Source organism: Festucalex cinctus, chromosome 18, assembly GCF_051991245.1.
Source record: "Festucalex cinctus isolate MCC-2025b chromosome 18, RoL_Fcin_1.0, whole genome shotgun sequence".
Taxonomy (NCBI): Eukaryota; Metazoa; Chordata; class Actinopteri; order Syngnathiformes; family Syngnathidae; genus Festucalex; species Festucalex cinctus.
The window spans coordinates 18,542,635-18,554,743 of record NC_135428.1 but is presented as its reverse complement, the minus strand read 5'-3'; the positions used below and the strand labels follow the sequence as shown (position 1 = coordinate 18,554,743).

At 39.1% G+C, this 12,109-nt stretch overlaps 1 protein-coding gene across 5 annotated transcripts in view; it reads right to left on the bottom strand.

Annotated features, from left to right (window-relative positions):
* The window catches only part of ntm (neurotrimin), a 106,351-nt gene that overhangs the window by 15,446 nt on the left and 78,796 nt on the right, over positions 1–12,109 (bottom strand). For all 5 annotated transcript variants that reach the window (XM_077505045.1, XM_077505043.1, XM_077505044.1 and 2 more), the window contains one exon: positions 5,095–5,223. In XM_077505045.1, coding sequence (XP_077361171.1) covers positions 5,095–5,223 — 129 coding nt within the window. The remainder of the gene's footprint in view (positions 1–5,094; positions 5,224–12,109) is intronic.

Here is a 12,109-nt window from a genome sequence, read left to right as displayed (position 1 = left end):
CATGTAGATGATGGACTGTGATGTGAAACTGTACCGCTCAAAAAGGGTAAGGTGGACTTTACCCTATAGACTATTTACGCAAAAAGTCACTGCAGCAGACTGAATGAATGAGGAAATGCAATGTCGTGTATGGCTGAAAGTAGGCGGGTACAGGGAAAAATTTGAGGTTCATTGTGAAAAACCTGCTACTGACCAGGTTAGGTTCATGAACCATGTTCCTACGGTAATTGACCGAGAGCTTAAATTAGCTATTTTTATGAAACATGCTAGAGTCACAGCTTTTCCTCTGGTTTCAGTTACCTCCCTGTCTGAAACGGAAAACACAAAGTTTCCCACATTTCACGGTTTCTTGACCCAGGTTTCTCACTAAATCTGCTCTGTGAAATACACCTCTGGCGTCTTCCCTGCTAAATTAACCAGACATGGCAGGACAGGACTAAAAGCTCCGCTCCTTCAACTTCTCGAACGAGGCTTGCTCAGTTACACCTCTCTCTCTTTTGCGCTCGTATTGTGCAGTGTACAAAACACTTCAGCATGTAAAACTAAAATACAATACCGAAATTAATAATACTCAAACCAAATATTAGTCAATTGCAAGTAAATAAAAAATTCACATTGGCAAACAACGTGTATATTCCTTTCCTCCGTGACCGGGTGTTTTCATTACACTTTTGCAAAATACTTGTATTTCAACACATCTCAAAACCACCTCATGAGAGCGCAATAACTTTTTTGCGTTATTCAATAGTTTTTTGTTTTTTTTTCGCAACTCCAGTGTTTCCATTACCGGCTTACTTTTGCGAAACTTGCCTTTTGCGCAAAACTGAGGGCACCGAGAGACCACACTTCGCAAGCCAACCACCCCGTTCAGGTATCTGTAGCAGAAAGAAACAGGCACAGAGAAAGGCTGCACTATGCTAAAACCAAACTTTAAATGGCAGCGTTTGGAACAGGTGGCAGAGAAACGGACTGAAGGTCTTTATACTGAAAAAACGTAAATGTGATCTTTTCTTGACACATGATTCCTTGCCAGCTGGACCCTAATATTTGCCTCCCACTTGAGCACGCCCACCTTGACACTGCAAAGCCAGGTGTCTCGATCTTTTTCACTGTCCTCGTCATTGTTGGAATTTATTTGCATATATCTCATGGCGCAATTGCAAGCATCTTTGAAACGCAAGAGTGGTTAGTCCACATGGCGGTTACCCATAACCATAAAAGATTTTTCTCAGCAGTCAGTCAGGCATCATGTGTTGCAGGTGGCCAACCACCGGAGACGTCTTTGGCTGAGGAAGGCAGGGATGCTTGCCAACGACATTGATGCTGGGGATTCTCTGCTGCCGTTTGATATATAGAAGATGTCAAAGGCAACGGCAGTGGAAACTGTTGAGCTTTACCTGCCCGAGACATTCTAAGTGATACTGTAGATGGTTAGTTTGGTCCTCTGGGTCAACAGATTGTCGACACTTACATGCTTTGTTGAGTGTGTTTGAAACACTAGACCTTGGGCAGGAGAATGTGTCCACAACATTTTCAATGGTGATGACAGAAGTCCTTATCTTGCATCATGATCTTAGTTTTCTTGATGCTGATCCTGAGCTCAGTTTGTCAATAATGTATTGCAGGCCCTCTACACTGTGTCGAGCAGCATCACATTCTAACAGCAGTTTACATATGTGACCTCATTGAATGGTTTTGTTCCGAAATCTTGTGATATTAAGGAGTTTACCTTCAGGCCTCATTCGGATGTAAACAGCTTCAGGGCAGCAGGCAAAGGCATGGCAGAAGCATGGAGAAAAAAAATCCCTAACTTTTCTTCTCAATGCTGTTAGCTATTAGCGTTTTATTAGCCTGGACCTCCACCAGTCTAAAGCCAAATTCACACTGGCTGCGGAAAGGACGCGGTGCATTTTCCATACAGCTTCCGCATGGCTTCCACAAGGTCTACAATTCACATCACGTATGTTGCATGTCCGGAAATCTGCAACCGCCAGACCACAAGATCACGTGGGGTGTTGAGCTCACGTGACAACAACAGTGTATATCGAGTCCTATTTTGTAAACAATAACCACGCTTGCCTGTTGTCTCATCGATATGCTTTTTGGACATTATTTCTGGGACTTCTAACATGGATATTCTACCATGGGTAAGTACGGTTTGTGTTTAAATAGTGTTATTTTGTCATGTTTAATTTATTCTGGGCCTATTTTTTGTCTTAAATGTCTGACTCATGTCATGCTATGTAGCTAGCTAGCTTCCCTCCCAAAAAACGAATTCGCAAACGGTTTTATTTTGATATATACTGGATTTACCTTGATGCGAGACGCTCGACTTCCTGTCCGGCTCGTGTAATTTCTTCATCCTCATGAAAATCCACATGTGGCGTCCGGAAGAAATAGAACGCTTGCGGAAACCTTCCGCATCGCCGCAGTCGTTCCGCACCGCAGCTGGTGTGAATTGACATGTGGACTTGAATGCGTTCTATCCTTGCGGCGTCCGTACGGCCGCCATACGGAAAACGCACCGGGTCCGTTTCGCAGCCAGTGTGAATTGGGCTTAAGCGTCCGAGCCACTAGTCACTAGGGCTGCACAATATTGGAAAAACATGTGATATGCGATATGGTTGTTGAATCACAATATTGATATTATTGCGATATTTAACTTTTACCTCAAGAAATAGCAATATATATATATATATATATATATATATATATATATATATATATATATATATATATATATATATATATATATATATATATATATATATATATATATATTAGGGCTGTCCAAGTTAAAGCATTAATAGATTAATTAATCACAGAAAATTATCGCATTAATTACGTATTAACGGAGATTAATCGCACTATTTTTTTTTGACGGCACTTGAGCCTTCAACGTAACCGTGGATGGTTACATTGAAGGCGACGCAGGTCAGTGATTTGATCAATGCACGGCATTTCGTACGTCTGTTGTTCCAAGATGAGCGGGGTGACTCCAGTTGATTTGCTCGGTGGTAAATTTCGCTTTAAAAAAACATCCCAACGGGACTTTAGATAAAACAAAGGTAATTTGCATTTAATTAATTAATAATTGTTGAATTGCACCCAGTTGATATGATGCTGTTACGTTTTGAGCAATACACGCATGCATGCAATTGCGTACATGCATTTAATCAATGTTTACAAATGACATTCAGATAATAAAATGCATTAATGTCAAAATATTACGGTATTTTGTATTTTATATTACGCAAGTAATTTAGCTGATTAATCGTGTTTAATCAAAATTAAAAAGTGTGATTAATCAGATTAAAAATTTTAATCGTTTGACAGCACTAATATATATATATATATATATATATATATATATATATATATATATATATGTATATAATAGCATTTATTATCAAATGAAGGATTTTTTTTCATGTGGCAAAATAAACAAGCTTAATTAATTAACTGTAATTACCCTAGATGATGTCCAACTATTGGATGGTGATGCACATTTAAGTTTGTGTCTGACTGATCAAATTCAGGTAAAAGCAAAAAAAAAATTCCATATGAAAATTATTGCATGTCTTTGCAATATGCATGGGCCACAATTGCGATAAATATTTTTTCGATATATTTCCCAGCCCTTTTCACCATACATCCTCAGGCTCCGTGTGCAACACATTGAATAGCAAAACCATGAATCAACCACTGAGACGCTCCATAGGCTGTGAGGAGCAACCCATTATAAACCAGAGGGTGTGGCTCGCAACGAACTTCGGCACTGCAGTCTGTGAGCGCCCAGACAAAAAGAAGACGTTGGCGTGGAGAACGATGAACAATATGGCATATCTGGTGAGTGTATTACATTTATATATGTTAAACTGTGAATCAAGATAGCATCTAGCAGCCAAAGTAATGAAAAGCGAGCACCAGACTTACTAGTTATGTTCATCCTTTTTTTTCTCCTCTTCTCCGTGCAATGCCTCGATTAAGCTCCATATCAATGTTAAGTGCTAAGCTAACCTAAGCTGCTGCCTAGCACGTTTAACACCAGAATTATTAAGTGCTTGAGTGATTGTGTACAATATGATAGAGGTCTGGCTGAAATTGTGTTATAGCACAGCGTATCCAACTTCGCACAGCAAAAGCGTTGGCAAAATTAATGTCTGGATTGTGGAGAGAAAAACTACTCGTTAACATAACCGAAAACTAATTACTGTACACTACGCCCTTCGTCAACCAGATATGACACCAGGGGTGTACTTCAAAGCAGGTTAAAAAAACTGAGATTAACACTGAACAACGACTCGACATGCCCTCAGATAGGAAACACTGCGTTTTCGGTTCCACTACAGTTGATTCCAGCGAGTTACATCAACGCTGAGTAGTTGCATCAGGAGTTACCACCAGACTTAAAACACCCACCCCTGCCTGTGGGACGTACTGTAAAGTAAATGAGGTAGGGGTCGTGTGCAGGCAGGGGTGGTTGATCGACATCCCGTTACTTTTTTGCCATTCGCCCAACCCACCCCAACCGCAACATGCATGAATTGACACGTTGTTGCATCTAATGGTCAACAATTCAAACCATCATGTCGCACAATATCAAATGTTTTCTTTTTTTATTTCTATCTTTTTATCTGTTTAAGCTTTAATGTCAATAAAAATAATTACACTTTAAGTACTATAACTAAGTATTGAGTTAGTATGCATAAAATCCTTACAATATTTGCATGACATTCATGTTGTAAATAAGCTTACAGCTCCGTAAAGCTTTGTTGTTAAATACACTTTAATTTTGCATCATGAATTTCTTAGAATTTTATGGAATTTCAATTGTATTTCTTGCAATTCAAATTTGAATTCCAATTCTGTTTGCCAGCTCAAATCAAATTCAAGAATTTAAATGGACTGACGGACAAAGCTGAAGGTTGAGACTTGTGATTTACTACCACTAAGCTAAAATGTTGTTTGAAAGAGTTCTTAAATTTACTCTAAAATCAAAGAGCAGATGGTACTAACTTGTGGAAAATGGCAGCAAAAACCTGTATTTCAGAAAGATGTATCAGCATTTGATCAATAAAACAGTGGACTCACAGTTGACGGTGATGTCTATAGTTTGGGTATCTGTGTCGATGTCGTTGACAGCTGTGCATTCGTACGTTCCTGCTCTGTGTCTGGTGATAGATGGAATGTCCAGGTATTCGTCGTCCGTTACCAGGTCCCCTACAAATCAGATGTATGAGATAAGGGATAGTTGTTCAAAAATGTGACAAGAAAACAGCTGTTGCACCAGTTGTCTTTTTTAGGTTTTGTGCCCTTTCATATTCTCTGGGGAGGTAACAGCTGCAATAAAAGCTGGTGACGACAGCTTGCCAACAGCAATTAGGTCATATTTTAGTTTATAAACTGTCACTGAAAAGAACATCACCACCAGGTACTTGAAACATAAATATTAACATTAAAATAGCCATCTTCTTGTCTTTAACTGAATCCTCACTTGTGTTCTTTACTTCACTGGCATTTTATTAAAGACTTGACACCATTTTGTGATTAGTGTTTTGTTGAGCCTACATTCAGCTGTCATAAGTCACATTTTATTTGTCTGTTTTTGGCATACTTGCAAATTCAACAAAGCTGCATTTGAGATAAGACATTTTATCATATCATTTCCCGAAATGTGACAGACAAAATGGTGCTCCGTGTAAATAAAGACAAATAGATTACCGGTCCTCTTAAGGTCTTGTGCATGTATTTATGGTCGTTGACAGTTTGAAAATTGTGCTTTGTGTGGATGATCTGTGTGAGGAGGGTGGAGTCAGAAGAGCGTAGATGGAAGGACGTAACAGGAGGTCAGAAAGGTAGCAACTGGCCAGGTGATGGAGGGAGGAGTTTGTTCTGGATGTGTTGGATAGGGAGCCGGGCAAGCTTTTGGAGGATGGGGGTGATGTGTTCTCTGGAGCTGGTGTGGGTGAGGAGGCGGGCAGCCGAGTTCTCAACATATTGCGGTTTTTGGAGATGAATGGAGGGATGTCCAAAGAGGAGGCTCTTGCACCCCTTCATTAAGTCTGGACGTGATGAAGGCGTGGATGGGTATACCTCAGGTCCTGCCTAGCTAGATGGCAGTAGTTAGCCAAATACTGCTCATCTCTTGACGTCACTTCCACAATACGTGACACAAGCACGGACATGGCCGCGTACACGACATTTATCTATTTTTATTTATTTATTTTTTTATTTATTTTTTTAAATAATAAAGGAATACAAGTAAACGGACAATCGGGGGAATACATCATAATGAAGAATAGAGGAGAAACAAATGAATACAAAATAAAAAAAGACAAGTGAAGCCTTTTTTTAAACAAATATTTAATAAATGCAGCTTACAATAACAAAAAGCGAAGCTTAATAATAATTAGAAGTTTTCGAACTTGGGGAAAGATCACAGGGGTCCGCTGTCCTGACGTAATCACGTATCGCAGAACAGAGTCAGAGCGCCACTTCCTAGTTACTTTTTAAAGACATCCCCTTTGTCCTAAAACCCCTGCGATCTTCCCCCAGGTCCCAAAAACTTCCTCTACACCAGGGGTAGGCAACTCTGGTCCTCAAGAACCGCAGACTGTAGTCTTGCACGTTTTAGATGTCTCCCTCCTCCAACAAAGGTGAGGATCGTTCTCAGGCTTCTCCAGAGCCTACTGATTTGAATCACCTATATTGGAGGAGGGAGACATCTAAAACACGCAGGACTGCGGCTCTCAAGGACAAGGGTTGCCTACCCCTGATCTACTCATTCAACACTAGTCAATGCAATAAGCGTCACACAAGACGTCTAATGAGTCTCCCAATAATGAGGGGAGAGATTATTTGGGCTATCCTACTACAAAACAAAGGCTATAAAAGGGGAAAAAAAAAATCAAGAGCTAGTACTTTGATCTCATGCAACGTGAAGCTGTCCGATTTTGCGTCTGACTCCGGGCAGGTGATCAGTATACCCGCAGTAAACAAAGGCGAGAGCCAATTGAGGTATGTGTGTGTGTGACGTAGCGGTGTTCTCAAAAAATCGATTCGGCAATATATCGTTGCGGGCCTCATTACAATACACGTATCGATACGCAGGCGTCAGAATCGATATTGCTCGATATCTTTCAATAGGCAGTTAACGTTTGCCTTTGCAGCTTGCATTGTACCTAAAAAATAAAAACCAGCAGCGTCTTTAAAGTTAATTGCCTTCAATTAATGCAAAAATAGCTCACCAGTGATTGGACACTGTGTCTTGCTAAGAAAAATTAAAGTAGAAGAAGAATATCAACATTTATTTACTTAGAAACTTAACGTGGCACGTGTCTTAATGTACCAATTATCCTATATTTTGTTTAAAAGCAAAATAGAATGTGTTCATGAAAAAAAAATGCTGCTTTATTTCCCCAAATATTTCAAATAAGAACATTTCAGAGCTGTAATTATAATACTTTGATATTTTTGCTCATATCGGCTCATGCCTATTAATAAATTTTCTCGGTGTGTCTGTTAAAACTGCTCCTTGGTCTGCACTGCGTACATATTTAGAGCAGGCATGCTGCTTGGTGGTAAACAAGAAGAGTGGCTAACAAAAACATATTTGTCATCCAGCATAATAAACATATCCTTTAGGTATACATATGACTGTTATTATAAAATGCAAGTAAATGAATTTGAAATATCGGGATACATATCGCCTTGAAGATCAAGTATTGGGATACATATGTATTGTGATATGTATCGTATCCTGACCCCTGTATCGTGATACGTATCGTATCGTGAGGTTGGCGGCAATACCCAGCCCTAGTGTGACATATGTAGAGCGATAACGTAAATCTCCATTTACGACTGTCAGCACACAAATCCGGAGAAATCAGCAAATCCACACTTCGTTTTTTTATTTTTATTTATTTATTTTTTTAATGAAAAACGAATCCCTGGGGACGTGTGGGTGATGGGGCAAAACATGGAATATATCTCCCGTTTGCTTAACTCATTTGCTCCCAATAACGTATACATAGTTTTTTTTTTAATGTTCTAAGTGTCCCAAAGACGTATTTATATGTTGTTGTTTTTTGTTGTTGTTGTTTTTAATGCTAAAGCATACAGAAGTCTTTGATGCAGCCTCTCAACTGCAAAGAACGGTTGCAGAAATGGTAGTTATTACACAAACGGCCAGCAGGTGGCAACAGAGCAAAGGAGATCAACCAGGGCCATGTAGAAAAAAAGCTCAATTACTTACAATTTTAAATAGATTTGTGAAAACTGATGAAACTTAGCTCTCTTCTAATGCTAATTGCTGCAAAACGGGAACAGATAGAAACATACTTTTTTTTTTTTTCCTGATGAAAGAAGAGATTTTAATCTTTCTTTTGATAGGTTCCATGTTTTGATAGCAATACAACACAATATTCTGTGGGCCTTGCAAAATCAGTCAAAATCCAGTAAAACAGCCGGGAGCGAACGGGACTGCTTCTGTGAAAATGGCTGGGAGTGAATGAGTTAATACCCCGCCTACATGTAGACGAGGCCTTAGTGATGTGATTGATATGAGAGGGTGGCATCATTAAGATGCTAAGGTTGCGAACAGAGGGTAATGGGATGACATTGTGACCATCAATGAGGAGGGAACATTTCGGTATATAGACTAGAGGGAAGGAGAGATTTCAGTCTAGTGATGAGGAGTTCAGTTTTATTGTTTAGTTCAACATTATATTTTTTTTTGTCCATCCACATTTTGCTACCAGAGAGGCAGTTTGTAATGTTGGAGAGAATGCTAGGGGAGATAGATTTGTTTGAGATGTACAGTTGACTATTGCCATGGTAGCAGTGAAAATGCAGCCTTGGAGTTCTTGAGAGAGAAAAGGTGATGATGGTTGGAGAGGTAGGAGCTAAACCAGAGGAGTGCTATGCCAAAGAAGGCTTTAGACCAGAGGTGTCAAACTGCATTCCTCGTGGGTCGCAGTCCTGCAAGTTTTCGAGGTTTGCCACTTTCAACACAGCTGACTCATATTTAAACTCATCAGCAAGCTCTGCAGGAGCCTGATAATTATCCTGATCATTGAATCAGGTGCGTTGGAGTAGAGATACCTCGAAAACCTGCAGGACTGTGGCCCACGAGGAATGCAGTTTGACACCTCTGCTTTAGACTGTTGACCAGGGGTGTCCAAATCTGGTCCTTGGGGCCACTATCTGTTTTAGATGTTTCCCTTCTCCCATTATAGGCGTTTTTCCACCAACAAGCCCAGGAACTTTGAGTACTGGGTAAAGGGAGTTCTTGGTTCTAAAAGTTCAGCAGGGAATTTAGAATTGTGTTTCCACAGCTTCACAGCTGTCTTACGAGTTCTCGGTAATTAATTCAAATGAGTTTGATTGAGCCCAGCCGATGTAAAAACAACGCCCCCAAATTTGACCAATCAGCCGTGGCCATTGCAGTCCTCACCCTCAAAGTATCTGCCTGGCTCAGCAAGACCGTGCTGCCGAGATAGTACTTGGATGTCCCCTGCGGAATTTAATTACTCTGGTAATTGTTGTTGGTGGAAAAACGCGCAAACTGAATTTTACTAAGGTAAACTGAAAAGTTCTACAAAAGTTCCGGCGGTGGAAAACTGCCTGTTGACTTTTCCAGAAATCAATGTAAGTAAATAGGAAATTAATAATAATAATAATAATAATAATAATAATAATAATAATAATAATAATGATAATAATAATAATAATGATAATAATAATGATAATAATAATATTTGCTATTTTCCAATATCAAAACTATAATCTAGTGGAGAGCGACATGAGTGATGCTTTTCATCACAATATGAGTAATAAAGTGGTCGAAAAGGTATACTATATTAAATTGCTGAATCATGTCCATTACTAATTACAATAAAAGTGTTGAGATGCTTCACTTGTTCGATATAATAATCCTCAGGAATGATCTTAAGGACTTCTTAGATCAGTAAAAAGGATAAGTTTCTAAAATCCGTACTTTTTAAATGATGCTAAACATTAATATTAAAAGTTTTGGTGGTGAATATAAGGATGTGAAAAAGTTATTGTAATTGTCTGAATGCGGAGGTGATATCGTCCTTGGGTTTGATCAGCTTTGCAAATGTGGCGAAAGGGGCACCGAGATTAGAAGTGTTGGAGTGGATGAGTTGTGAATAGAAATTGCTACAGACAATTTTACGGACAATGGAATTTGATGTTGTAATAGAAAGTTTGCAGGCTTGGGCGTGCACTGTAAGACTGTTTTTCTCAGTTTAAGCCAGTGGTGTCCAAACTACGACCCGGGGGCCATTTGCGGCCCGCCGTCCATTTTTCAGTGGCCCGCGGCATACGCTAAAAATGGCATTTGACTCAGTTCAAATAAAATAAACAAAACAAAAATGTTTAGAGATGGTCAAAGTAAGAAGGGAGGAAAACGGGTGCCATTAAAAGTTATTTTAGTTAACTAAAACTAATTAAAAAACTAAAACTAAAATTCCAAAAACAATATTGTTACCAAAATAAAATAAAAACAAAAATGCTTTTAAAAAACAAAAACTAACTGAAAGTACATTTTATGGTTACAAAACTAACTAAAACTAACTATAATTATAGTAAACATGTCCTTCGTTTTCATCTTTGGTAATTAATTTAATGCATGAGCTTTCGGGGATGATTTTAAATGTGATTTTTATTAGATTTATTTTGATATAAACCGGAATAATGACATTTGAAACACAGAAGTGACGTCATCTAGCAGCAGCCAAGAGATGACGTTGCTCCCATGGTGTTTTTTAAATATTGCGCACAAGTAATACATGTTTTTTTTTAACTAATACTAATACTGAAACTAACAAACTAAACTAAAATTAAGCATTTTTAAAGAACTAAACTAATAAAAACTAACAGAACCATCCTGAAAACTAATAAAAACTAACTTAAATGAAAAATTCCAAAATTATAATAACCCTACTCCCATATTACAAATAAATTGGTTTATATAATGTAGCATTTTTCTAAATATGCAAAATCACAAATAAATTATTTGTACAATTTTTAGGACTAAACACTAGGGGTGGGACAAAAAACCGATTCGACCTTACCATCGGTCGTCAAGGGGAGCTAAACGGCTGTATCGGTAGCAAACTTGTCAACCGATACAAAATCCGCCGGGAATCCTTAGATACATTGCTTGTAAAGCTGTGGACCGGATATTGCGTGGCTGTGAATCGGTTGCGAGTGAGGCTTTATGGTTTTTATAACAAGAGCAAGAGTTCTGCACCGTGCTCTACTTGTTTTGTTTACATTTCAGTAGCATCACTTTTCAAGCTACTTCCGTGTTTACAGAGAGCTAGCAAAGTAGCGCTCAGAGACGCTTCATTCCCCGGATGTTGTAAACATAATGCAAAGACGTTACGCACCTTGGGGGGGAGCCTACCGTCAACGCCGTGCTAGCGACACGGCGAGCGCCCGCGCACAACGAGTGACAACATGCAACAGTGGAGACAGTTAGCAAAAGCCGGTGCCGTACATCTCGGTATTTCCCATGGCTATCGAGTCCTCTCGGTGCACTTGTATGTCCCGGGCCGGCGTTGGTACTGCGCACCCGCCGAAAAGAATAACTCCCGTGACGATCCAATGCATGGATTCAAACGACACAGGTATGTCCCACAGCCAACACACCAGCTAAGCTAAAAGCACACTGCAAGTATCTCATTTCTCAGTTTGTGGCTCCCTGTCAACGTATTCAAATAGCATGAGCAGCAGATAGGTGAAATGAGACGTGCCCGCGATTACGTCATCAAACTCAAAATGAACGACAGCCCAAAAACAAAACAAACAGTAGTGATTCTGTGGTCATCATCGTGTCTCAGATTAAAAAAAACAAAAAAAGATGTCATACATTAACCAAAAATTAATGATGGCAAAGAAAAACAAAAATTGTTGATAAAAAGGGAAGGGCACTTTTGGAAATATTTTTGGATATATTAAGTGGTTAAAATGTGTTTGATAGATTTATTGTTCCATAAGGTGGGTTCATATTTCTTTTGGCTGGACGGTAGGTTTATTTCATGTCTTAAATTTATGTTTCTGAAATACTTCACAATGT